Source organism: Labrus bergylta, chromosome 4, assembly GCF_963930695.1.
Source record: "Labrus bergylta chromosome 4, fLabBer1.1, whole genome shotgun sequence".
In the NCBI taxonomy this organism is placed as follows: domain Eukaryota; kingdom Metazoa; phylum Chordata; class Actinopteri; order Labriformes; family Labridae; genus Labrus; species Labrus bergylta.
This window is the reverse complement of record NC_089198.1, coordinates 9,111,927-9,139,704: the sequence shown is the minus strand read 5'-3', so window position 1 is coordinate 9,139,704 and position 27,778 is coordinate 9,111,927. Positions and strand designations below refer to the sequence as shown.

General features: G+C 40.7%; 1 protein-coding gene across 2 annotated transcripts; it reads right to left on the bottom strand.

The window, feature by feature from the left end:
- Positions 1–524: 524 nt before the first annotated feature.
- LOC109989891 (integrin beta-1) lies at positions 525–26,392 on the bottom strand. Of its 2 annotated transcripts, XM_065953642.1 has the most exons (17): positions 26,065–26,392; positions 14,464–14,530; positions 13,227–13,312; positions 11,232–11,454; positions 10,671–10,841; positions 10,329–10,567; positions 10,075–10,230; positions 9,864–9,959; positions 9,638–9,727; positions 9,349–9,489; positions 8,417–8,619; positions 7,931–8,169; positions 7,614–7,836; positions 6,992–7,224; positions 6,643–6,809; positions 5,428–5,505; positions 525–2,435 (listed from the first exon to the last, which is right to left on the bottom strand). In XM_065953642.1, exons 2-16 carry the CDS (start codon positions 14,528–14,530, stop codon positions 5,428–5,430), a joined length of 2,412 nt encoding a protein of 803 aa, XP_065809714.1. In that variant the 5' UTR covers positions 26,065–26,392; the 3' UTR covers positions 525–2,435. The 2 variants fall into 2 exon arrangements, with proteins under 2 accessions (XP_065809714.1, XP_020497462.2); XM_020641806.3 differs by lacking the exon at positions 5,428–5,505 and having other exon boundaries at positions 26,065–26,391.
- Between the last annotated feature and the right edge of the window lie 1,386 nt (positions 26,393–27,778).

The window sequence follows — 27,778 nt, the reverse complement described above, 5'->3', positions numbered from 1 at the left end:
CAACATATTTTACCCCCCATTTGATTACGATTCTGACGTCAAGTCTGGAAGTCGGGCACCTAATTCTTTTCCGAGTTTTCGAGTTGTTGTTCCGACTTCAGCAGGCGTTCATGTGCATTTTACAACTCGGAAACACGTTTTTCCGATGTGTCAGACACCACTTGAATGCACCAGAAGCCCTTCAGCCGTTTAGCCGATTTGTATTTGACATTGAAGTCATACTTTTACACCACATTGTTTATTGATTTGAGTCTTAACTTAAATACAAACATAATCCCCATTTTCAACAACTCACTTATCTTTATTTATTTTAAGTTTTGTCTATTTAATGATGGAAACGGGCGAGTAAAACTTAAACTGCATATTTCTAAATAGTTTGGCTCAAACTCAAAACAAACTTCAGTCCAGCTTAGGCTGCACACTTCACCTCAGTTTAACCTTTATTTAGCAAATACTGATGTTATTCATTTGTCCTCTAACTAAGAAGTAAAACCATTGCTATAAAGCAACCTTTCAACCCAATATCAAGTTTGTCTATTTATTTGATGTAGAAAATCAGGATACATTTACTCGACCAACACTTGATTTTAGCTCCGAGTTTGATGAAAGACAGAAACATTTAGTAACAGAAATAGCTGTCCAATGTCTCCATTCTTTAGATTTAATGCTACTGCTTATCATGGCATCTTTAAAACATGTCTAGATGTTTAAAAAATTAAGAAAACATTGTTCAGCATGACACAAGTTGTAAACAAAACAAAGAAAAACGATAAAAGTTATTACCAAATGATGACATGCCAGACAGAACAGCACAGTTTTAACGCTTCTTAACTGGTTGGCACATCAAGACACGCTCATTATTGATTGATTTATCAGGATGAGAAAAGCATGACTCATAAAACCTTTGTCCTGAGGTGCAGTTTGTCCACATCAAAACTGAGAATTTGCCAAACGACCTCCACGCACATGAATCCGAGGAAACAGTACATTGAGAAACAGAGCCATGGAGACACGCCAGCGAGTAAAACAAGAACATCCAACAACAGTTATTGCACAACAGGCTTTTAGCGATCTTGGGGTAAATTGTTTTCAAGGTTTATTCAATAAATAATTTCAGAAATACAGAATTGCAAATGTGGATGTGTTGAAATAAAAAAAAGGCACTTAAAAACAATGTTGACAAGTGGAACCTTTTCTTCTTTATAAAACCCTAAAAATCAACAGATCAAGGCATCGACCCCTTACCACTGATGTTTCAAACGGACATTGTAATAAGACCATTCTTATTTCTTTTTTCATTAGAAAATGTTTGGTCAAAGCACCACAAAAAGAGTTGGGTGGCGTTACCGACGTAAAAAAAAAAAGAGTAGGACCCTTCCCCCAGATCACATCCAACAAATGAAACAAGGCATTTCAATCAAAGCTCATTTAGTCAGCGATAAGGCAGGTTTGCGAGTATTTGGCTTCGCTGTGAAGAATGAAGGACCTGAGTTGGCTTTTAAATTAAGCGAGTAAACCCTGGAGCCAGACAGTAACACTCACTGTACACTGATGTCCTTTACTTTAGAAAACAAAAAGAAACATCAGAAATGATTGTTCAGATGGATTAGAAGTCACTCAGACAAAAAAAAAAAAAAAAACACTACATACATACGCCTTGAATCCTGCTCTGTGAATACAAATATGGCTTAACACAGAAACCAAAACACACTGTACACATTTCATTGCTACCAACACAACTGGCGCTACATTTGGAGAGTTTCAATCCAAGGAAACATTTACACAGAGTGACAACTACTCAGAAAACATGATGAGAGACCTGATGAGACCTTTGCCCAGACAGCAAACAAATCGTAGGACTCTGTGTTTTTGAACGATGGATCAATACGCACTCACAGCGTTGTGTACATGCTTATTTGGAAAGGAACTCTCGCTTGTTGTTGCCCATTATTAACATCCGCTTCATCCCTCAATAAAACACTGATGGCTTGATGGTTTTTTGTTTTTTTTTGTAAAAGGCACAGCGAGGCGGTCATCATTTAGACCTTGCCGGTCCTGTTGCAGAAAAACCCACAAATCAGTTCAACACATTCTCAAGAAAATAAAAAGAAAGACAATCAAATAAAAACCCAACATTTATACAGACTGTACACATTTCAAAAAGATGCATAGAAAATAAAAACAAGTTAGTAAAAAAAAAAAAAAAAAAAAAACTGAAATAGTGGCAAAACGCTTTGCTATCATTTGGTGACTACAACAACACACAGACAAACAGTGAGAGCATTAAAAAACCCGCCCCTCCCTCCCTCCCTTCATCCCCGCCCGTGTTCTTTCTCCATACAGTGTTGTCACAAAAAGGCAGAGCTCCATCATTTGCCCTCGTACTTTGGGTTGACGACGGTGGTCACGGCACTTTTGTAGATCGGATTCTCCCCCTGAGGAAGAGAGGAGGAGAGCGACAGTGAGTACGACACGCTGTACCAAACAACAAAAAACAATAACACAACTCTGATACTCTGAAGATCATCAGTTTAAGATGAGGCTATGCTGTATGAAAGTTAGTGAGAAAACAAGCCTGTGTCCAAATGCGTTACAGACAGGACTTCAGCAGTGGATCGTCTGACACTGTCGCCATGGTTTCAGCAGCTTGAGTTTGTCTGCTGCAGTTGACTGACTGTCTCTCTCTTATCTTAAACGCTCACAGTTAAATCTGTACATAATATTCAAATCATCCAGCCTCTGCACCTGCATCCTGCAGTCGACACTCAAGTGAGAGTTAGCTGCAGCGGAGCACGCTGAGTTGATGTGGATGTAAACTGTAGAGATTTCTTTGATTTGTTTAGAAATGGAGGGGTAACAACATGTTTAACAGGCTGGATCATGATCAAACCTTTTAGGGCGATCAGATGGATTTCTGGCATGTGGGAAAGTTTGGTTTTGCAGTCTTGATACGAGAGTTCAACAGTCAGATTTACTGATATGACTTCTGAAGTAGTGTTTGCATGATGTTGCTTAAAGGTGTAACATGGAGAAGAATTACACTCAAATTTCTAAAATGGACTAAACCTATGTTATATACCGGTACATTTTGTTGGTGAGTACTTATATTACCTCTAATATTTCCAAGAAAATCAGTAATTTTATAGTTGCAGAGCGAATCACTGACATGACTCCCTGCCAGCCTCAACGTCATTTTTTTGATGGACAGCCCCCTGGTGGCAGGATTTGACATACCGTGTGTTTAAGCTGTGGTTCTGACTGAGACTGCTGTGATATTAAAGTCCTATTTGAGACTCATCTTTACCTAAAGAATGAATCCTTTCTTTATCTCACTCCGTCAGCTTTAAAGACGCTGTGTTCTTTTTTTACAAAGGTGTTTACGTTCAGTACGACGACACTCTGGGCAGCCTGACAAGTCAACTGAGTCACAGTGTTTACATTTAAAGGCAGGAGATTTTGTTGTTTATAAACACAGAATATAATATTAAGTATTTAAATATTCTCTTAAAAACTGAATCGTTTGTCAAGTAGTCCTGAGTTGTTGCTAAAGTGAAAGCATGAACTGAACTACATATTGTCTATTTTACATTTGCATTTCTGTTTGAGAGAATTTCAGTACGACAGAGAAGAAAAAACATTCAGAAAGTCAGAAGTCGTTTCAGTAAGTACAGCTTATTAAAATCTCAGTAAGGCATGTAACACCCAACAGTTTACTGTTTACAGAGATTATGATGGAAGAAGGTAGCACAGCCGAGTCCAAACAGCAACAGCAACATTCCCATAATCACATGACCACGTGACCTGGGCCCGCTGTTTTTAACGTTTATAACAAATACTCCTCTACTCTGAAACGTTTGATCAGTAAGAATGCAAAGCCAAAAACATGACGCAATACAAAAGGTTAAAAAGTGCCCTCATTTTATAGAAAAATAGATCTTTTTTCCTCTGAATATTTAAGATTAAAGTATTATTTCATACACATAAGGTGTCTATGAAATAATCCTAAAACAGTTCTGGGGACTTTTTGAAGAGGAACTATCCTTTTAGGAGTTCCCCTTGTGAGAACTACACACCATGGGGACTTTTTCTCTGTCTACATTCGCACCGCCATGATACCTACTCTAAAGCAGGAGCTAAACAGGTTCCTCTAAACGCGGTTCTAGGAACTAAAAGAGTTCATAGTTCCTGCGTCGTGGAATCCAACAGTTCCTAGAACGATGAAAAAGTTCCTGCAGGCCGAAAACACCTATATTTTTTATCCTGAGTTAACTGTGTGACGACCCAGCTTGTTCCTTATTTTGCGGTCTAGTCTCTTTCCTGTTTCAGGTGCGAGTGGGTGTGGCTGGTGATCCTGGATTGAGAACACCCGGGCCCGGTGTTCTCCCTCCATAAGAGCTTCCACTTCCTCCTTAACGGGAGACTTGGAGAAAGAGATTGGGGAGAGAGGATGTCCCTGATGCTCAGTACCTTTTGGTTTCATGTGCTGTTGTGTAAATAAACTGTATCTTTAAGCCCAACTCCTTGTCTCCTCCATTCAGTTGTCACAGGTTTTGAGCTGGCTGTGACAACTGTTGTCGCTCAGTGAAAAGACAGAATCTCCAGGACAGCTCATTTAATTTAAGTGGAAGAATTTTCTCTTGAAACGATGAAACTTTTGATCCTCCATTTGAATTCATGACTTCAGATTTGAGTCCGACAGATTAATAAACCAGCTGATAATATCGGCCGATATAAGCAAATCATGTGACCATCGTTATCAGATAATTTAATCTCTGATATAACTAGGCTTATTCAATTTAAGTTCATAAAGTGAACTGTTGTTATTCTGGCCAATAAAGGCTTTTGTTCAACTGTAAAAAAAACAAACAACAACACTGTCTTCATTATAAATCTTTTTCTCGTGTGTTGTTAACAGTATTTAATGGATCAATGCAGTAACTCTGTGTTTATCTCTATATCAATCGATCTCTAGAGATCAAACATACATGTAGCTCTAAGAAAGATATCGGCAGATATACAGGTATCTGTATCAGGAATTTTCTCTCTCCCTAACATTGGTATCGGCCCCAAAAATCCTGTATCGGTCGGGCTCTACTTCAGATCTCCCCAAAGTCAGACATCGATGCTACACAAACATAACAAGAAAGATGTAATTAAAGGAAGAGTTTCAACTAAAGACAGAACTGTTACACATGTTGTATTTAACTGTCCTCTTCTTGATAATATCCGTTACATCCAGACGTATAACACCAGCTTCACTTACTAACAAATGCCATCTCTGTGTAAACATGCTTGTTTCACAACATGCAGTCACCAAACCACTCATTTCACTGCAGCTCCGCATGAAGTCAGGGAGTCTATAACACTGCACTCTGCCGAGGAATCACATGCAGGATCACACGGCCAACAGGGGATACAAACTTTGACCTAAAGAGCAGCGTCTTTATCCCCGTAGCTGGGATTCTGGAACTGGTTTATAGGACTCTTGTAAATGGGGTTCCCTTGCTAACAAAGAAAAAGATGGAAAAAGTGTGAAGACAAGCAGGAAAAAAAAAGTGAAGAACAGAGACTGAAGTTTGGAGGAAAAAGTTCAGCACAGAGCACAGAAGGTCAGAAATTATTTTTGTTGCTGTAAATTTTAAACTTCCATAAAACACGAGTAAAAATCATTCAATTTAGATACCACAGCAACAAAAAGAGAAGTCCCTGACACCGCAAATGAAGACGTCTGTTGGTTTTAATTGACCAGAATTGCTAATGAACTCCCACACACCATCTAAAATGAACAAATACATTGGCAACATTTGGTACCGAAGCAGTAGTAGTAGTCCCAGCTGTCTCACCCAATGACAGCTGGGATCGGCTCCAACCCCCCGCAACCCCGAATGGGACAAGCGGTTTAAAGATGATGGATGTATGGATGGATATATGAGTGTGCAAAAAATGTGATCTGTAACATTTCAGTCGAGGGTTTACTTCTATTTTCCTCTTTTTTTTTGTATAAAAGCTGAAAGAAAATAGATTTAACTGTGTTTGATTTAAAAAAAGATTGTTCTCCCCTAATGGACGACAGAAAAAGAAGTCCAGTAAAAACCAATATATCTGCTTTCTTCTTCCATAAATAATAAACAGACACGCGCTCTCTAGTAAAGTTCTCACAAACACTGCCTGTGGTAAATGTTTGTTTCCTGCCATCAGGTCATAAACTCTACTGGTGTGACTTCCACACAGTAAGCAGCAGCAGGGGAGTTTTTTCTTTTTTCCAGCCCTCCTCCTCTGTCTCTGCTTCATTGCCTTTTATGGTCATGCAGTTGTTCCATGTGGACAGTGAGAGGCAGCACTGGGAGCTGAGGGGAAGGCCGCTCCCTCAGAGAAAAGAGACTAAACAACCCTGAGCTAAGGTCCATCAAGGACAAAAAGCTGGTTTTTGAATCTCTCTCCTCTTTTCTGCCAATAACTTCACAAGTGTGACTCTTAAACTGACTCGTACTGTCGTCCGTCTGGAGATGCATTTCAATATCCATCCATGCTTTCATGTATTATTTATGTCATTTGCTGGAAGGTAAACACAATCTAAAGCTTGAGCCCTGACTAAAGTTCTCATGACTTCTTGCTCCAGTTGTTACTCTGTGATTGACTCACCGTGTCCCACTTGGCGTTCATCTTCTCCTTCTCAAACTTGGCGAACTCTCGGCGGTCGTGGATGATCATGAGCAGCTTCCAGATGAGCAGCAGAGCGAGGCCGATCAGCACGATGCCAGCGACGACACCGGCCACGATGGGGATGATGTCAGGTCCTGCCGGGCACTCTGAAGCAGAGAAAAAAAAATCTTGTTTTATTAGTGGTACTCTTAACTCTTACCCGTCCTGGAGCAGTGTTACTCGTGTTTTTGTGTTTGTGCATGTGCATGTGCAAAGTAAAGACCTTCCCAAAGGCCCCCTTGCATAGTCAATGCACTGCTTAATGAATCGACTTAATGTCCAGTCTCACCCAGTTCTTCCACCACATAGACCTCCTTGGTGTCGTTCCTGATGGCGTAGGTGTAGTAGAACCAGCAGTCGTTGGCGTCTCGCTCTTTGCAGTGAGTCAGTGGGAAGCTCTGGTCTGTGGGCTGTGGCAGATTGCTGCGATCCTTCACCTTAAACAGGTCGAAGTAGCTGCAGTCCCGCTTACACGTCTCCTTCTTGTCGCCATCCACAAACGCTCTGCACTGCACACAATCCCTGAGAAAATAAAGACTCGGGGTTATTTACTCTGCTCTTCATAAAACGAGAAGTAAAGTCTCTACAAATTCTTCTTGATCTTTATATTATCCCATCCATCCGTTATCTATACCGCTTTTCCCGTTCAGGGTCGTGGGGGGCTGGAGCTGATACACAGCTATGTAAAAAAAGGCTTTGTTATGACAGAACGCTCAGTTTATTCCTCCTTGAAAAACAAAAATAAAGAATTTACAACCCGAGTTCACACTGGGCCTCAGTGTAAACCGCTTGACTGACAACGCATGATCTGATCTGATTGTCGTACAATCAAAAATCAGGTCTAAATCGGGCTGAAATCTTCCCCAAGCTTCACAAGGTTGTAGCTCTAGATTGTTCATCTTCAGACTCACTTGTGCTCTGCGCATACACCGGGGCAGGTGGGACAGATCTCGCAGGTCGGACCCTGGAATTTGGGGTTACTGCATTTGCAGACTCCACATTCACAATTGCCGCGGCCGTTACAGATCTGCCCGTTCTTGGCGAGGCAGGTGGAGGTCTCCAGGGAGCAGTCGCAGGCACTGCCCGTGTAGTTGGCGTCACAGATGCACTTTCTGCAATCACAGCGTCCATGTCCTGGTGAGGCACAGGGGAGGGCACGGGTTAGTACAGAGTTCATGTTGAAACAGAAAGTGAACCCTCTTAAACACATTCGTTTCCTGATGCTCACCTCCACACAGCTTGTTGTTGGAGCGGTCACAGTTGAAGTTGTCACATTCACAGTATTTTCCGCTGTAGATCTCCGCTGGGTTGTCCCGCTTCTTGCATTCACACGTACCGCAGACGCAGTCTCCGTTGTTGCTGCAGATATCCGTACCGTTGTCTTTTCTGCAGTTGGCGTCCAGGTCCTCGGTCCTCACTTCGTCTTTGCTGCACTCGCAGAGACGCCCGATACGTCCCTCGTTGCACCTGGCACAGAAAATACAAAAAAAGTGACCATTAAAGTCAAACATTATGATCAGGTGTTATTATCTGTGTGGGGAAGAGTAAAAACAAATGTTCCTTCATTTGTTGGTCGATGTTTTCTCTTCTGGCAGCACAAAATCAAATTCCTTAAATTTCTAATGAGTAATTCCCTCTTTCAGCTAAAAGAGGTACAGTTGTGTACGCAGACTCAAATCCAACACATCACTATTTTTTTTTGTTTCACACTCACTTGCAGGCTCCACACTCGAAGGTCCCGTTGCCCTCGTGGCACTGCTCACTTTGGGGCTCTCCCTCTTTGGCGCAGTCACAGTCACAGATGAAGTTCAGAACGACCTCCACCTCCTCTGTGAAGCCCAGAGGTTTAATTTTTATGGTCTCACTCTTTCCAAGTGCTGGACACTTCTGGGATTCAATGGAAATCTTGAAAGTCACCTAAAAACCAAAAGGACAATTTACAGAGTTAATGCATCATTAAGGAGGAAGAACAGACTCAGTAAATGTAAACATGTGTTTTAAAATGTATCTTTTTGAAGTGAAGTTACTATTTCATCACTTCCAGACTGGACTACTGCACTAGTCTCACCTACGGTTCAACATCTAAAACACTATGAGAAATAAATGCAGACTTCTGCTGCTCGTCTTCTCACTCACTCCTGCACCCATGACCAGATCAACCCCCATCCTTCATAACCTCCACTGGCTCCCCATCCTTCAGCGTATCCACTTTAAACTCCTTATTATCACCTACAAAGCCCTTCATAACCTGGCTCCCCCTCTACCTGTCTGATCCCCTCCACCAGCACACTTAGGTCGGCTGACGCAAAACTTCTGTCCCCCCTCGGCAGGATTAACAATCAGTCCTGTGGGGGTCAGGGCCTTCTCCATTGCCACTCCCAAAACCCATCAGAGACCCCTCACACTCCACCTTCAAGAAATCCCTAAAAACTCACCTATTCTACATCGCCCAAAACCACTAAAACAAACTCTTCTCTCAGCCTCCTTCTCTTCTCAGATCTTCCACTATTTGACAATGTACACACCTTGAACAATGTTTGACACGTTTTTTCAACATCTGGTTTCCCCCAAAAGTTTGCTGGTTAGATCTATTTCCTCTTTTTCTTAAAGTATCACACATTGAACACAGAAAGGATTGACACCCACCTCGTCTCCGATGGATATATTGTGGCACTGTCTGCCTTTGTCGCCTGTTCCCTCCACACCGTTCTTGCAGATTGACTTGTAGGTGATGGAAACTCCCTCAGGCAGCCGGCCGTTTTCCAGAATGACCTCCGACGACAAAGACTGGACCAGAGCAAGAGAGGTCAGACAATAAGTAGAGGCTCTGGCTTGTGCAGGCAGTCACCAAAGTACACTTATGCAAAACAAAAAGCAAGCCATATAAACATGATTAAAAGCTTATTATAAAATGTTGAGTTTTCCCTTGACTCACATTGTAAGCATCAATAATGAGTTTGATGACGTTGCTGGAGTTGGACGACAGCGTTCCCACAGCTGATTTTGGAATAAGATTTTTCAACTCCTGAAAGAGACAAAAGAGTGAAAGGTAAGAGCGGATCTTCCTTTAGAATTTATCATGTAAATCAAAAAGTGAACATTTTCATGAAATAGGCCGATATAGGTTAACTAGCATGATGTACAGAAAACACAAAGTGTACCTTGTAAACAGGCTGGAATTCCTCTGTGACAGCAAAGATGGTCTGGATGTTGTGGTCACTCAGTTTCTGAACCAGATGGGCGATGGAGGGGTAGTCCTATGAAACACAGGTAGAGACACAATTAAAGAGCTATAAGTAAATTAAGAACTCGGCTTCCATTACAAATCAAAGACTGTTTGGCTTAGTGTGATAAGTGATAAATGCTACATACATAGTAGTGGCTCATGGTGTAGATGTTGTTCTCCAGGTGACACCTCCCATCGTTTGGCAGGACGATGCCGCCCAGTTTGCCGTCACCAGCAAAGTGGAAACCAGCATCGGTGGAGAACACCAGCAGACGAGTCACATTCCTCCAGCCGATTTGTTCCTGGAGGAAAAGGAGAACTCGCATTGAAGCGACTCATCTGGTGATGGCAGCGGCAGAACAAGCAAAAAAGGACGGACACAAAAGGCAACCTGTCTTACCTCACAGACTGCCACCTGCATGAGGGCGTCGAAGCCCCCCTCTGGAGAGTCCAGGTTTCCTGAGATCTGCTGCTGACTGACCAAACGGTTAAACTCGTCCCCTTTGTCCGTCAGCTTCAGGACGTTCTTGTAGCTGAATGGGCTGGTGCAGTTCTGGTTCCCCGTGCAGGGGTTGATGAGCCTGGCAGGCGTGGTGCTGATGTAGGGCATGACGGTCTTTTCCACAAATGAGCCGAAACCTAAAAGTAGCATGTGTCTTACTTAGGGTTGTAAACAAGTGAGCAACACTTCACATCTTTCAGTTAATTTGTATACTTTTTTCTGTGGTTAAGTTTTTCTCACCAATCCTGAAATCGGAGGTGATCTCCTGCATCTCCCTCATGAGGTCAGTGCCGAGGTTCTTCACGTTTTCCAAATCATCTTTCATGGAGAAGGAGAGGTCCATAAGGTAGTACAGGTCGATGGGGTAATCCTCAGCTCGCTTGAACTTCAGGTCAAAAGTCTGCGCCTCACCTTGAGGAAATTAAAAGACAATCTTTAGCGGCATATCAGAGAATGTGACACCAGCTGAGACATGTAGATCAAAGTAAGAAGGATTCTAAGATAACTGCTGCATGGAGATTTTTAGAACGACTCAAACACATGAGGTCTGTTCAGGATGTCCCATGTAACGCTGATGAAGAGTCTCTCTAATAAATCACTGGTTTCAAGTGTTTGATCGGGCACAGCACACCTGGCACCTTGTAGAAAGTTTTCAAGGAGGCGATTGACCATCCAACGATCTCATGCAAGAGTCTCGAATTGAAACGTTGTGATTTTTCTTGGTGATGCTTAGCAAGAGTAGTGTGCAGGATTGTTTTCTTTTCAGTGTGACCTTGTAGAAGGAGATATAACAATATTTACCAGATCTGAGTGTCAGGGTGAGTTTCTGCGGCTGGATCTGAGTGATCTGCTCAGGCTTCAGTTTCTCTGTCACGTCCTTGTTGCGGTTGGTGACGGGTTTGTTTTTGTTGATGTTGATGCTTCCACGCGGGTTCTCAATTTTGGTCACGGCGCAGTTTCTCTTCTTTAGGGACTCCAGATCGTCACAGCGAGCCGACTTGGACTCACCGGTGGTGAGGAATTTCTGAGAGAAGAGCACAGACGGTGTTTATGAGAACGAGCTTAAATGACAACAAACCCATGTGCTTCCTAAACATTACGTCATGGGTTTAAACTTTGTTCTTTTCAGGGATAAGACAGGAAACATGATGATGTTCTAGTTATCAGATTCAGAAGGTTAACTGCAGTGTTGTGTTGTGCTACAAAAAAACATTTTCACAAACTGATACAGAGTTCCCAAAGAAAAAGTAACAAATAGGATTTTTCTTTGTTGGGGATATGCGGTATGTTTGGGGAAATGACTGTCGTAGATATAATGATCAAAGATATCTCAGAGATTCAAATAGCACGTTAGACTGATTAGCATCTGGAATCAATTCATCGTACTTTTCAGTCTGTTCTTTCTTTAAGGGTGTTATTTTCAGGATTCCAGAGAAGGAAAGAAAAAGATGAGTGGGAAACCTGGCTAAGGATGCAGATTGGATGCACATGATATCCCAGCAGGCATAACTGAGGAGAACTTGAGACAATAAGCTCAGTCAAAACAAAAATAGTGCTTCGATTTAATTCTTCCAAAACCCCATAATTCTCAGAAGCGTGCTTTCCCATTTTGCATCTTCTCTGTACAGATTTGAAATTAAAACAACAGAAATCAAAGAAGAAAAGACACCCATTGAATACTGAGTCTGTTGGCTTAACACAGGAAACAATGGCAAAAAAAAAAGGGTCATAGAAGTACAAGATACTCATTGTAGTTAATCTCAAACACTTGAGAAATAATGCCAATTCCTAAAAAAAGCTATCTCACGACACTTTACAACAGAGCAGGTCTAGACTGTTCTCTTAGTTACAGTGTATTTTGAAGACTTTTTGTTACATCATACTGATTCATTTGTGTCTGAAGTAATCCCAGTGAAGCAGCTGAGTTGTACCACTCTCATTTCTCAGTATTTTATTTTCCAGTTTAGTTGAGATGATTCACATTAAGCCTTATGTTCCAGGAACACGTTTGTTGTTCTTCTTTTGTTCACTGAATGACCAAAACGTACACAACATTGTTGTTAATTTGCTCTGTTTTCTGTTCTCTCTCTAGCTGTAGCTCATGTTTTTCATGCACTGTGGTGTGTTCACTCTGTACTATATTGCTGCCTCAGCAGGAAGATTAGCCGTGGTTACAGAAAAATTCAAATTAAAAGTTGTTTTCAGCAAAAGTTTACACTGCGAGACAAAAAGCAGGAACGCTGATGTTTACAATCAATGGAGTTACTGTGGTTTATTGACCGGTCAAAAAGAGGTTCAAGAGACTTCCTCCTTTTCTCCTGACTCTAGAGTACTGCCTTACATTTTTGATGCACATACAGAGAAAATTCAGTATGTGTGCATGTGTATCCTTTAATTTATGTGTGTCAACGGGATTGTTTTCTTACATAGAAGATTTTTGTGTCAAAAGAGGGATAATATGATGATTCAGGTTGGGAACCGGAGGGTTGCTGGTTCAGGTCTTTGTGTGAACCAAATCTTGTAGCTGGAGAGGTGCCAGTTCACTTCCTGATCACTGCCGGGGTGCCCTTGAGCGAGGCTAACTATGATGCTGGTTTCATTAAGCCTCTTGGTTTAAATCTCTGCATTATGTAACGCACAAGATGATGATTACCAGCAGAGGTTGTGCAATTCCACCATTAAGACAAAGCACAGAGGGCACTGAGTGTGTCACACCCACAGTGCAAGTTCTTCCATAGCTTCGTTTTCATTCATCTGATAAAATAGTTTAGTGAAAGCTTTATCCGTTTAACTCACTTCGTCCGTGCACCATCCACACGTCTCGGCGACCTGGATGCATTCCCCACATGACTGCGCGTTTGCCTTGATGCATATGCTCCCCTCTGAAAAAGACAAAACAAGTTCCTCTCAGACCAAGATGATACAACCAAGTTTCCATTAGTTCACTAACTCAAAGCAGATTTGGGTTTTGGCTGGAAAATATAACCCCTTCCCATTTCAGACAACTGAGTCATGCTGCGAAGAGCTCGAGGCAGCTCACCAAGTGGTGACTTCAGCTTGTAAAAGAAACCGCCCACCATTAGCCAAGAGGAGCCACACAGTCTTTAAACCATGAATGAAGAAATACATGAGTTGAGGAGTAAAGAGTAGAAAGCATTGCTGTACTGCAATGTGCTTATCGTCCCCATGAAATGAAAATACATTTTCCTGCTTTAATTCCAGCGTTCTTGTGTTAAATGTTCATTTATCTGCCAAATATATTTAAACAAAACATCATTTGAGTATTTTTGACATCGAAATAACAATTTTCTCTTCTTATAAAACGTTTTAATCGCTGACGACTAATCCTGCACTCGGGCCGTTACTAATTTTTCGACTGACTAAAAAGCTAATCAAATTCATCCTGTTATGTCCCAACTTCTATCTTGAGATCGGTTCGATCAGTTCCAATCCCGTTTAAACCGGGGATCGGAGCAGTGTCAGAGCTGACAAACGAGTCAGTATCACGACAAGGGAGTCGCTGCAAATTTCCACAGTCAGTGCCACAGTTTTGCCATGTCAGATGGTGTGCGCCCTGCCCAACTGGATTCATTTCTGGAGCGTGAGCGCAGCCATGAGCAGCTGTGCACACATTACAGGAGAACTTATCAGATCACATCGGAATAAAGAGAAAACTGTGCTAAGATTTTTTCTCAGGATGCTTTATTAGTTCATTTGGTGACTGTTTTGTCATTATGTTGATAAAGTGATTCCTTGTGTGGAATTTGGCAGTCGGATACCCTTCAATTCATGTTTCACGGGGACTTTAAAAACTAAAATCCAAAACGAGGGATTCGAGCATTACAACTAACAAGTCATATCATGATAATAAACACACAAAGTTTAACAGTGAATACAATAGTGACTGTACTGCACTGGACAGTCTGTTAACAGAGCTGAAGATACATCACACTTTGGGTTAGCAAATATTTAACAGTCTTGATAAGAAAAGCTGTGAAATTTGTCAAATCTTATGACATGTCCTCACTCTTACCTTGCTGAGCCCAGCTGCCGTCAAGGACCGCTGATAAGGTTGCTACTAAAAGTAACCGGAAATCCATCTGTAACAGAAAAAATAAAATAAAACTTAGTGATGGAGGTTGAAACCAGAGGGAACTTTGGGAAAAAAATATCAAGCATCAAATGTCAATCTTTTTCTTTTATGTCAATGTTAATCAAAAGTAAGGTCAAAAGTTTTTGCACTAGTATGAGTTGAGACCAACACGGACAAAAGCTGTTTATGTATGCAGTTTGTGGCCTTGTGCCTTTTAAAACAAATACTGACTAGAAAGCAAAGATACATAATCAAGGTTTAAGAAGTACTTGCTGGGAGTGTCTTTCTATCTAAATACCCTGCTAACCTCTATCCTAACATTAGCATTTTCCAAATATGGAGCAATGATTTCCCCACACCCAGGTGGTGTCAGTTTTATAAACCAGCCCACCACATACTTGTTGTTTCTGACTGTGGTTTGAAAACGTTCATGCTGTTACAGGCCTATGCAAGACAGTTTGTTATCTGGACAAAGCTTTTAAGATAAGAGTCAGCAAGGGACCGACGGAGAGAAACTAAGAGGACATAAATGTTGCGTCAAGAAGGAAATAATCGCATTTAGACTTGATGTGTTTAGTCTGATCCAAAGTGACTCATAATGAGTCTAACAGCAGATTTGTAATGACTTTAACAGAGCAGCAGCAGGAGCTTTAAAATGATGGACAGTTCAAGCTGCCCCAGAATACAGGCTGGAGAAGAATAACTGTGGTAGAGAGGCATCATAGGACTGCTTTACCGACCACAATGAGCTGAGCTGCTAGGCATTAACCAGCAAGCCACAATGCCAAAAACACAACTAAACAAAGACTGAAGTCTCCAAAGTGACTCTGTGTGGTAAATAGCTTGGGGTGGTGCGTCAACTTTTTGTGTAGGGCAAAATAAACATGATAAAGGCCAAAAATCGATCGTAGAAACCAAAGAGAAGAGGGTTTAGTGTGTTCACTGACATGTGTGAGTGTGCTCCCATATTTGGTCAGGTGATTTCATCATGCCTTCTCCTGAATCTCTGCCGTTCTCATAACTCCGCTGACACACTTCTGTGACTGTCTGCCCAACCCTCGAAATAAGAAACTGTCCAACGCTCTGTGTATTTGACCCCAGTCAGATATACAGGCAGTGTTGACCAAAGCTACATCAACAGCTGAGTCCTGAAATAGTCTACTCTACTGTTGAATACCATTAAGCTAACTCGTGAAGGTGCAAAAAAAAGTGCATATTTACAGTTACAAAACACATAAAGAGGATGTTAAATTTAAGCTATGACAGAGAACTGTGGTGTTAAGTTCATCCTGCAGTAGTTGTCCGTGAGAAAGTGTAATATTGTTTCTGCAGTGCTGTGGGTCAGAGAGTACAGGCATCTGCAAAACAACCACATCCTGTTAACTGGGGCCTAATGACCCACTGAAATGTGAGTTTTCCATAAGAGCTTTTCTGATAGGCATCATGCTGCTGTAGAAAAATAACTTTTAGAGTGCCCTTTGTTTTCATCAGTTTCTGTTGAACAATGGGCACTGCTCATCTTTATTTATCAACAAACTAAACTAAGACACAAAGAAAAACTTCATGCAACTCAGACCAAACTGTCAACATACCCAGCAAGATGCACCACAAGATTCAAGCCAACACCAACTGTGGAGACTTTTCTCACCATTAAGGCTCCTCCCCAACATTCCTGAAGACCAGCTTTGTTTACCGCTCTGGGACTCATCCTGCTCAGAGCTGCAAATTGCAGAGAGCTGACAGATTGGGAGGCAGTTAGGGTCTCCCAGAGCCCCTGTGCCACATAATGGGATTAGATAGAGAGGCACTGCCGTTTCTATTCATGATCTTGATGCATGATAACAAAGGAACATGCTTACTACAAAGTTTATGGGAGTGAAAACAGTAAGAACAACTCCCAGTAAAGCAGGATCGTATTTGATAAGTCTAGTAGTGTACACTGAGGCATGGTGGCGATTATGATCCAATCAGCTGCTACCAGTCGTTCAGATCAGTTTCTGGCATGTTTGAAATTTTGGTTGTATGACTAGCTGATATTTGGGACTTTGCCCCCTCATTGTGCATGTACAAACTGTTGGACACCTTACAAAATCTCCATGGCAACGGCAGGTATGCCTGTTTAATCTGTCTCCCCCCTCCTAGGAAATGCCTGTGGACTTCCAGCGTATTTGTTATGGTTTAGCTGCTACTAAGCTTGTGTTAAATGGTGATGCAGATTGTGTGTGCATGTGTGAGAGTGAGAGATTCTTTCTGTTGTGCATATTTGGGCCTTGCATACAGGCAACTGAAATGCACATAGATCTGACTTCAACCTCTATCTGTGGAAGTTTTCTACAGACAATTGTCAATGCTCTCTTCCTCAACTTCTGCTCTTTGTATTTACTTCCACTGTTCTGTTACTCCTGCATCTCTTCAGGAAACATGCTTTATGGAGTCTAAAAACCTTTTCAGCCTTAAGACCATTGAGGGCGTGTTGCTCTTTGGGTCTGGGGGCAGTATTTCTAAGTTACTCGTGGATTCTCTGACACACTATATAATATATTTCAAGTTACCTTTTCTGTTGTCAGACAAGTTTGATTATTTGACATTTCTCTCATCTAATTCCTTTTCTTCTTGTTTCTGAAAGCTGATCATTTACAGCGATTATAGCTGAGAAATTCACTGTGGCAGTTGGAGGAGGAGACATGTCTTGCTCAATAGTAATGGCGGGACATTAAAGTCCATGCTGCTTCTTAACAGCTGATAAGAGCTGATAGTAGCTTTGAGCTGACAGACGGTTGAGGTCAAATCAACGTGGTAGACTGTGGAAAAACTGTATCTTAAGGGTGTGAAACTTGATGAAAGATTTGCCGTGTTACTTGTTGTGAATTAAGAGAACAGAAAGGGGTCAGGTAGTGTCCCTGTCAAACAAATACAAGCACACGTTACAATTGTTGCAGCTCTAATTTATTGTCCCTTTTATGCCTTGGATAACTAACTCCTGAAGGAAGTCTTCTAGCAAGAGTCTTTTCACATTTATCCAGTTCAAGACACAAAACACAGCTACACCTACTACACAAAGTTACTCTTATCCCTCATACCAGCTGAGAAATCAGTTGACTTTGCATCTAAGGCCATCCCATAGTCAAAGTAAATACTTGAAAAGGCTATATAAGAAAAAAACCTAAGTTGAAATGAAGTGTAGTTAAACACACATTAAGGCTTACTTCTTTTACCTAGTCTTTACTTAGCCTCCTTCCCACCTCCACCATCCCCCCCCTTCTCTTCATCCATCATCAAGCAGAAGCTCTGGTCTATGATTCGTGTTGATGACAGATCTGCATGCCTAATATTTAGAGTAACAGGAGCAGACTGTGTCTAATCATGACTTTGTATGGTCAGGTGGGAGAACATGGAGAAGACATATGCTTTGTGTTTGTGATGGTGCTGAATGTCAGCGTCTCAGTTTATCCTTTTCATTTCTCCATGCAATTATTATAGCCAAAGCAGCTCGGCTTTTTCCAGTACAAGAACCGGAAGTCTGACATTACTTTGATTAAACATGCAGGGTCTTCCAGGGTAAGAAGAGGTTACTCTAACTTTCTATTTTGAGCATGGTAACAGCATCATCCTGCTTCACAAAAAGAAAATGGCAACAGAAAAATGTCCCCAAAGATAAAAACAAGCATAGATCGACACAGATTAAAAAGGATATTTATACTTGTTGACTGAAAATGACAGCCACAGGTTCTGTGACAAATGGGAATGACATAAGAGAATAAAATAATACACCCACTACTGAGGAGGTAAAGGGAAAAGAAACCACTGCTCTCAAACAGGGAACAGTAATATACCATTCTTAAATCATTTCACTGGCTTCCTGTGTCCCCAAAGGACAGATTTTAAAATCATAGAACATGTTTTTAAATCACTTAACAGTCTCAGGCCTAAATACCTTTAAGGCCTCATCACACTGTATGAGGCACCCAGACCCCTCAGATCGTCTGGGGTAGGCCTCCTCCCCGTGCCCAGAATAAGAACCAAGCAGGCGGAGGCAGCATTTAGTTTTTATGCCCCCCACCTCTGGAACAAACTGACCAAGCATTTGAGTTGTGCTGAAACAGGCGGCCCATTCAAATCAGGCCTCAAAACGTTTCCGCTTACTGTGGCGTTTGAGTAAACTGCCATCTGGTATTAGAAATAATTTGGCTGCTTTACTTTGTTTTACTTATCCTACTGGTTTTAAAAATAAACACAGACTCTTTTAAACCTTTAATCAATAACTGTTTTCTGCTTTTCTTTTTATCAACGACTAAATATCTAACAAATAGAGATGCATCGATTGCAATGTCTCTGGCCGATTCCGGTCACATTTTGTTCATGTATAAGAGGGAACCAAAAAAAGCTAAATCAATCCTGCACCAGCAGCAGAAAGAGACCTTTATTTAGTCTCTTCTACTGAGTCTCTTCAGAGGGGGTCATTCACAGACCCAGACAAATGCTTTATGAAGAATTTCTTCTCCAACAGCTGCTGAAGAGCGCTGACTGAAACCCAATCCTTCACGGATCTCCTTGTTACGGTCCGCTCGCTGCCGCCAGATTGGTCAGAGGCGTTTCGATTCAGTCTGCAGTCTGAGAGTACTCAGCGACCTCAGGCTCACTGTCTCTCATGTAAATTCAAACAACGCATTCCTCTGCTAACACATGTAGTTGTGTCACAAATAATCGACTCCCTATGTGACTTCTCGGTCTATTTACAATGGCATTCCTCCGGCCATGTTTCTGTGGTGAAGGGGAGACTCAGCTGAATGGACTACAGAGTCTTGTTGTTTCATCCAAGGACTGTAAAGCTCTAGTGAATAAAAATTAACTGGACTCGTCACTGATCAATTTCCTGGTCAAACTCTTAGTAATGTGTTTTCCTCATTGGCGCTACTTATAATTTGCCCGTCCAGTTTAAGTATTAACTGAAAATAATGCAGTCTTTTGTCACATTTTGTAACACAAAGTGTGCACAGGTAGAATTAAAGCAAAATTATTATTATGCTAACATTTTCTTACAATAGGATCAGCTTCTGGCACATTTCATCAGAGCTTTGACTTTGTTCAGGCATGAGTCAACCATAGACTGTAAATTTGGAAAGAAGAGGACAACCTGATCGACGTAACCCATCGGTTATTGAAGGGGACTACGGAGGCTCATCGGCAGCAGCCGCCATGCTGGAAATCCTGTCTCAGCCTAACTTTCAGTCAACCTAATGACGGGATGAGAGCTGGAGCTGAGGCGGGTTTTAAGCCTTTTGACAAACCATTACACCGCGCCCACCTGCCAATAAGGCCAGGTATGCAACTGGCTGAAAAAACTATACGGATGTGTTGTAAAAAAGTGTACAAGAAAGTAGTAATCCGTACAGGGTGTGTGTGTGTGACGACAATGACTAATAAGACCAATATAGGTTTTTTTTGTACCAGGCTGTAAACATGTTATTTCTGCTGTAAACTGCTGTGAATGTGACTTCAGGTGTTCCTGGAGCAAGCCTTATTGACTATATCAACCAGGGAAACTCAATATGCAAAGTCTGGGACAGGACACTTCCTTTTGATAAGGCCACTGCCTAATAACACAATATACTGTATTTTTAGCTTTTAGATATTTTTCAATAACTGGTGGTCTGGGGGCTACTGTGCAACATGTATGTGAAACTTAATGACTTGTATTATCAGGCTACCAGACCACTCTGTTGCTTTGTATTGCTTCTTCTTGTATGGTATTTAAAATAGACAACCATGGTGTTGTCTAAAGGTGGGGCAAGAGTATTTAGTAATCCTTTACAAAGTCCATGTTTAGACTGTGGTGGCTGGCCACAGTACAAGTAGGCCTCATTATGTTCCTCCATATGGTCTTTATGTATTGTTTTCATAAATTTATGAAGTACTACATTCTTGCATCTACCTAGATATAAGCGTTCCCTTCTGAAAATAATTGTTGCTCATGCATTAGCTATAGCTAAATCAATAAGATTCAATCAGAAAACAAATGACACTTGCAGAACAAAATCCCTAACAGCATGTGCCGCTAACAGTTACTCTTTGTGCATACATCAGACCAATTAAAGTATTTGCAAAAGCCACCACAACTCCAGCTGGGTTTCTCAGTGGTTCCTCGTTTCATGCGATCAGAGGTTAACCACACGGTGCATTGCCAACACCGTTTGCTTGGTGTCTCTCTTGTTGCTCATGAAAAGAGAAGTGCACATTAACCCAACACCCACATAACAACATAAACATGCGTTTTGTTGTTTATACTGTATCATTTCAACACTACAACACAAAGCCCCTAAACTCAACCACAAACTCCACTGACCATTGATTAAGTTTTTCCAATATTGACCGCTCATGGGGCTCTCTTTGACTTAGATATTGTGAAATTCAGATTTGATATTTTATCTCTTTCTGGTTATTATCCTGTAGTCACATGAAACAAAGATTATCCCTTCACAAAATTGCATATGTTATGCTCCAAAGTTCACTACAGGTTTGCACATCAATAAAATTTGGATGTAGTCTACCTCAGCACCTCTCTGTAAGTGTGAGTGTGCGTTTGATTGTGAGTGTGTGTGAGATTGAGTGCAGACTTCGTTATTAATTAATGATCCCAGATGGTGTAGATCTCTCGGATGAACAAAATCAACATCAAAAGGACATGACATTTTTGGCAAATTTTCAGTGTCTAAAGCCTGCAAAATAATGCATCCCAATGGAGTAAAAAGAATTATCCCTGGAACAACTAGGTAGAATTCAACACAAGTCAGCATTGTTCACACTGGGTGGGTCATCTGGTAGTCCACAAAATGAGTTTGGTGCCCACCCCCCTAGAGCTCTTTTTGCCACCCGGCCGGCCAGACAGCCCCCACCTGCTGCTGGAAGTCACAGTCCACTTTCAGTCCATTAGGTCCCTAAACAACTCAGCAGGACCCTGTTTCCATTTCCTTTATTAAACCACACCCAGGCACAACTTTACCCCTCTAACAGGCCGTTGAAAGATCAGGAAGAACTCCTTGCCTTTCAGTTTAAACACAGCATGTTTGAAGGAAACCAAACCTACACACATGAACACCTACTTTATCGAGCCAACTTCTGCCATGGAGCTTTATGCAGAACTAAAAAGTGCTGCCAGACTAGATGAGTATCAACAGGTGAAGCCTGTTTCTTCAGACAAGGCGACAGAAAAGGAATGTGTGCAAGCTGATGTTTACTTTTTGACCAGCTGACATCCAGCTGACTATAAAAATGGTGGAAAAAGTATTATGAGGGATGGTTATTGACCTTTTCCTCCAATGATGTGTTTGGCTGGTTTGGTTCAATAAAATACCGCAGATGTAATGTCGAACTAGTTAAAAAGTTAAAAACTATAGTGGAATAGTTTGACAGAGGCAGGGGGAGGAAAAACATGTTTTACATTCTGTCAGATAATATAACCTCAACGAAAACATTTCTAAAGGTGATTCATTAATTATTTTTTATTAACAACATAGACTCCCACCTTTCAAACCTTCTAAATATAAAGTGACGGGTGAAATCCATCTGGCTGAACCTTTCAGTGGGAAGAATACTGAAGTACATGGTGACATTTCTGACATGTTTGTCATACTTTTGACACGAGTAAAGGCCGGGGCTGCTTTTTTTTTTAATCAAATGAAAACTAGTCAAATTGATTTTCATTTGTCAGCCACAGATCTTTTTTTCTTGATTTTGGTCCTTGGGGGTCCCAGCTTTTCTTAGAATCAAGTGGGGGGGGGGGGGGGGGCTCCATGGAAAAAAGGGTTGGGAATCACACTGATCTGCAAGAGCTGTTTGGGTTTTTTCTGTCACATGGAGGAGATCCCGTTCTCGCAACCCTCCCAGGAGAGATGAGATAATGCATTCCTTCTTAACTCGCTCCATACTGTGTCATTGAAAAAAAATTGTGCTTTTTCCACCTCATTCCAACATGAACGCAGAGTTCACCGTGTCAGCTTGATGTAGAGCGAGTATGATACTATTTCGGATCTCAGAACTTGTTGAAACCCCTAAAGTCCACTTCTGAGATGAGGCCTGGGCTTCTCCCCATCTTTTCTTTTTTTCTTTTACAGCCAGGAAACTTTTTCTCATATAACATTGTCTGACTTAATAAGCTTGGATCCCTTTTGCAACAGCTTGGAAATTAAATTGTTTGGAAAATATTTTACCGTATGGCTTTAATCAGTGATGATGATGATTTAAAACATCCAAAAATGTAGACGTTTTCTGAACCATGAGTGTCTCGAATAGTTTCCATTTACTTGAAAAGCTGCAGCAATTTATCTCCAATCATTTCAATGGTGGTTTTTGCAGGTTTGCAGTTTAGATTTACAGTTAATTTTTTTGCAACATACTATTTACTTGCGTCTACTTTTAGTAATGGTTCAAGAGCTGCACAATATGGAAATTCAATCAAATGGAGGTTATTTGACATAATTTTAAATTGTGATATCATTCACGTTTGAAAAGAAAGGTAAAATCGTTAAGGCAATTCTGCTTTTTCACATCCTGATAATGTGACCTTTTTGGGGTGTTGACCGAGCAAACATGATTGATTTACAAATGCAAAGCCAGACTTATAAGTCAGGGCATTTCTGCTGCTGCGGTACTTAAATATCATGCTGGTTCATCACAATGTTACATTAAGTAAAATAAATAAATAGATTTATTGAAGTGTAAGTAATATTCTGGCATACATGTACTTTAATCTGTTGATCTTGTGTGGTTTTTGGTTGCTCTTCAGGAGCAATTTGATATATTTCATGTCCCTGCTGTCCAAACTTCCAACTTTTTAATCACAGATTCAGGACTGGATGCAAGAGATGTGAGCATAAAGGGATCATGTTTGAACCATGATCATATATCCTCAAACATCCCCTTCCCACATGCCTCATCCAGCCATAACCGGAAGGCCCCTCATCCATGACTCATATCTGACAAGTCGAGGTGAAGGCCTTCTGTTGAGTAATGCAGAATGTCCCTTCAAACTGCCCCGGACACTCCTAGCTGCTAGCCGAGCTCGGCTCACACTCTGTCTAAACATCACAACAATGTAACTAAGGGAAGTGACTCAGTGAGCTACAGGGAGTCGTCGACAGTCTACAGACACGTCTCTCCTCATGTCTACAATTACCAGGCCTGGTGTATATTATATGCATCCATGAGGTCTGTACAAACTGTACCAGATCAAAGACGTATGTGTTTTAGCACCACGCACACATGCTGTTGCTATGTCATTATGATGCTAACAGTAAGACAAGACAGGCTAGTCATCAACCCATGGAGTTTCATTCCCATCTTACCAAAGTAGGCCTTGCAGAAAACTCTGGCTCATCACAGAGGAAAAAAAAACTCCTCCTCAGGCTACAATTCCTTTACAGGAAGTGAATGAGGCAGACTGGACAGGTCTTGTCAAGCTTGCATACTGCACTGTCAACAGTCCTGACTCAGAGCCAAGGACAAGGCTTGACAAGAGATTCTGGTTAACCAATATGGCCGGGGTTTAACATGTCTTGGTCTTACTGTATCCTCAACCACAGTTTATACAGTCCAGAGTAAAGTTTGACCAGACTGGGGTCCAGCTGAGGTTTGTTCCTCACAAGTCATACTTCACATAAATTTTTGTTTTCTTCTCCATGTACATTTCGCTCAAGGGTATAAAGAAGCAAACAAGATCCACACACCAAGGAGTGCCTGTTCCAAGGATTTATTGACAAGTGACGTCTCGAGCCAGCATGCTCTTGCAAAGACTTGAAAGTATTGCTCCAGGGTAAAACAACCAAGAAGTATCAAACACTTCTCTGTACCTGTACAAATGTTCAAGAAAGTTTCTGACAAATTGAGAAATGTCTGGTTGGACAAATGGACCCAAGTGATTTAAACATCGTTTCTAAAGAAGACCAGATGGTTTTGAAATGCAATCTTGACTTTCCAGGAAATAGAAAATAATCTGATTAATGATTTTGAAGGCATCAGTCATTATTTCAGAGGAAAGAGGATCACGAAGTGCCCCTTTTTTCTTAAAGGGACTAAACAGAGTCATTCAGTTTACTGTCATAAAGTAGGAAGATACCAGAACAATGTTCACATTTCACAAGTTGGAATCAGATAGTTTAAAGTATAGGTATGCTTAAGAAATATATTCAAACTGGTGACTATATTATTCAAGTAATAGGTGAATAGTTTGATAGTTAACAACATCATTCTCGAAATTGTGTTGTCAAACTTTTTTCTTGACATTTTTTAAACTTTATTTTCCAAATTGAATCTTAGCTTTTTGAAATGTCAACTTTTTTCTCTCTTCATTACAATGCTATACTTTGAATTTTATTCTCAACAATCTGACAAAATGTCGACTTTATTCACACGTTGATTGTGAAAAATATGTGTGCAATAACCTCAGGTGCAATAAGAGATGTAGAAAGTTAGAGTAAAGAAAACATTTATGTTTTCATTTCATTGTACAGTGTTCCCCTTTGTTATTTTTTTGTATTATACCTTTGCTTTAATACAGTGTATAACTTCTGTACAGTTTATTTTAAATCACTTAGCTGTTACGACAACTTGTTTATTTTTTTTGTACTTTTCTACTCTTTTTTTCTTATAATGTTATTCTATTTTATATATAATTTTAACTTTTTTGTGTAGAAGCTGACTCAGGGAGAAACGCACAATAATTCCAATGTACCTGTACTGTCCTGTACCTGTGCAAATGGCAATAAACATCTATTCTATTCATTACTGAAATGTTATTATAAATGTTTTGTCATCTTTTGAACCTTTTTCTCTCAACATTTCAACTTTAAATTTGATTGTTATTAGTTTCAACGCTATGCTAGATATTTCGACTTTATGTTCAACTATTCGACTTTATGTTCAACTATTCGACTTTATGTTCAACTATTCGACTTGATGTTCAACTATTCGACTTTATGTTCAACTATTCGACTTTATGTTCAACTATTCGACTTCAATCGACCAAAGTACATAATAACCAAAAAAAAAAAAGTCTTCCTCCTCTCATTAATTATTCCTCATGCCTGGCCCTAATCCCCCTTCATAGTTTTAAGAATAAGTAAAAGCATCTGTGATTGCTTAGACTTGAGTTTTACTTTATAAATCACTCTTTCTTCCCACGCTTTAACCCTCCATGAAGCCCACACACACACACACACACAATGAGACTCACTGGCCTACTTTCTGTGAAAAGCCAAGTTTAGGATTCTTTAAGGGACACACTACAGGTAGCCTATAGGTAAAACTTTTATCCAAAATGTCACGACGTTGTTTTTAATGGGTCTAAAGAACAGTGTTTGAATCTAAGAAACTCAAATAAAAAAGTCTCTTAAGCTTCTCGTTAATCCACACCCAAAGTTTTACCCCCTGAAGCATTCCTCGCTTCTGCCCTCTTTTGTCTTTTAAGTGTTTCCAGTCGCTTTTTTTTTTAACCTTAAAAACGCTAGTAAATATTGACAAACGCGGTTTAATATGATAACAACTTACCTTAATGTGATGTTATACTGTCGTTTCTGTTGTTTCAGAGTAACATTGGTCCCCACAAAGTCTCCTCTTGAGAGCAAAAAGAAATGGTTGCCAAGGCGAGCTCGAGCTGTAACTAGGGCCCGCTTTGTTTCAGCTTTCTGGACGATTACGTCACGTTTTTTCACTGCGTCGAGTTACCGTTACCTTTTCAATACCGACATTTAATCTTAAATTTAACACTAAGTAAGAAGCGAGGAGTCCTGTGGCTCCGTCTGAACACGTTACAACCGCGGCTCTCTTTTTTTTTTTTAATGCCCCAGCCCAGTTCAACAAACCTCCTCTTCTTCTTCTTCTTCTTCTTATTTAGGCCCCGCCCACACAGGAAGGAGCGGCACGTTGAGGTCAAAGGAACAGACACACCGACGGAGGGTGTGTGGTGGGGAAACAGTGAACCCGTCCTGACCTCGGAGGTGATGAATAGTCCCAATTCACATCCACACCTTGCACACATTAAAGGCTCCACATAGGTTAATATAGAGCCACATCTGTGTCCTAAAATGTGTTAATATATCTACAAACTACGGGATTTAAATGAAGTTTACGCAGCTCCTGTGAGGATTTGTTTCAGCTGGATATGGAATTCATTTAATTTATTATACAGGAAAGTTTAAAAGTAACATTAAGTTACAGTTTAAAGGGCCTGACTCAGATTAAAAAAAACTGGTTTCCTGCAGAACATGAAACATAAACCACAGTCATGACACCTCAAGACAAACACATTTACAGAACATTAGATTAGCATGGGCTAGGCAGATACAGACAAATAGAAACAAACAGTACAGATACTTAATGGACTGAATTTAACAATACTGACTCTAGATGAGCTACAAAACAGAACAAGACCATAACTGATAGGATTGATTGTTTCGATATAGCCAATTTGAATAGGCGACCTGTTAAATGCAGAGTTGGTAATCTTCTCCAGATACAAATTTTAAGATTTTGGTTGAAATTGTATTTAGCTCCTGACAGAAATTACTAGCCTAACTCATGTTCTCTGAAACAGGAACGGAGAAAATCTGTCATCTGTAGCAGTTTGTAAACCTGTAAAAACTTTGACCAATGTCTGCCACGAGGTACCAATCGGATGAACCAATCACACGCCTCTCTGTCTCCCTGCTCGTTCTCAACAATCAAAGTGCGTCACACTCGCTCGCCAGTCATGATTTTTGCTGACCAAAATTTGCATCACAATTAAGGTCACAGTTAACTAGGTTGGTGCAATGGTAACTATACGCTAAAGCTAAAACCTTAACTTTTGCTACCTCTCTGCTCCAGCTCCACCCTCTCTTTTAAATATGCTCACTTCTGCAAAAGAAACAAGTTTACTTAAACTCTTTCATTTCAATATTTTCCTATAAAATGTTGTGGAATTAAAGTGAAAAGTTGGCTATAACATTAAAACACAAACAAAGTGCCTGAACATCTTACCTGAGTTCATTTCACCAAACTGCTTCAGGTAAACAACCACATGTCTATCTGTGGTGTGTTTCAGAAGCGAGGTTAGTAGCAGCACCTTCACTTCCTGTGCAAACATCTCTCATGTTAAATTTGGTTTCATATTGTTAAGGTGTCAGCTCCCCTTTTCCTGTGTAAGAACAGCAACATTCAAATAAAAAAAAAAACAAGATCTGACGCTTATTAACAGACACAAAGGGGAGCTTCAAAGGTGTCA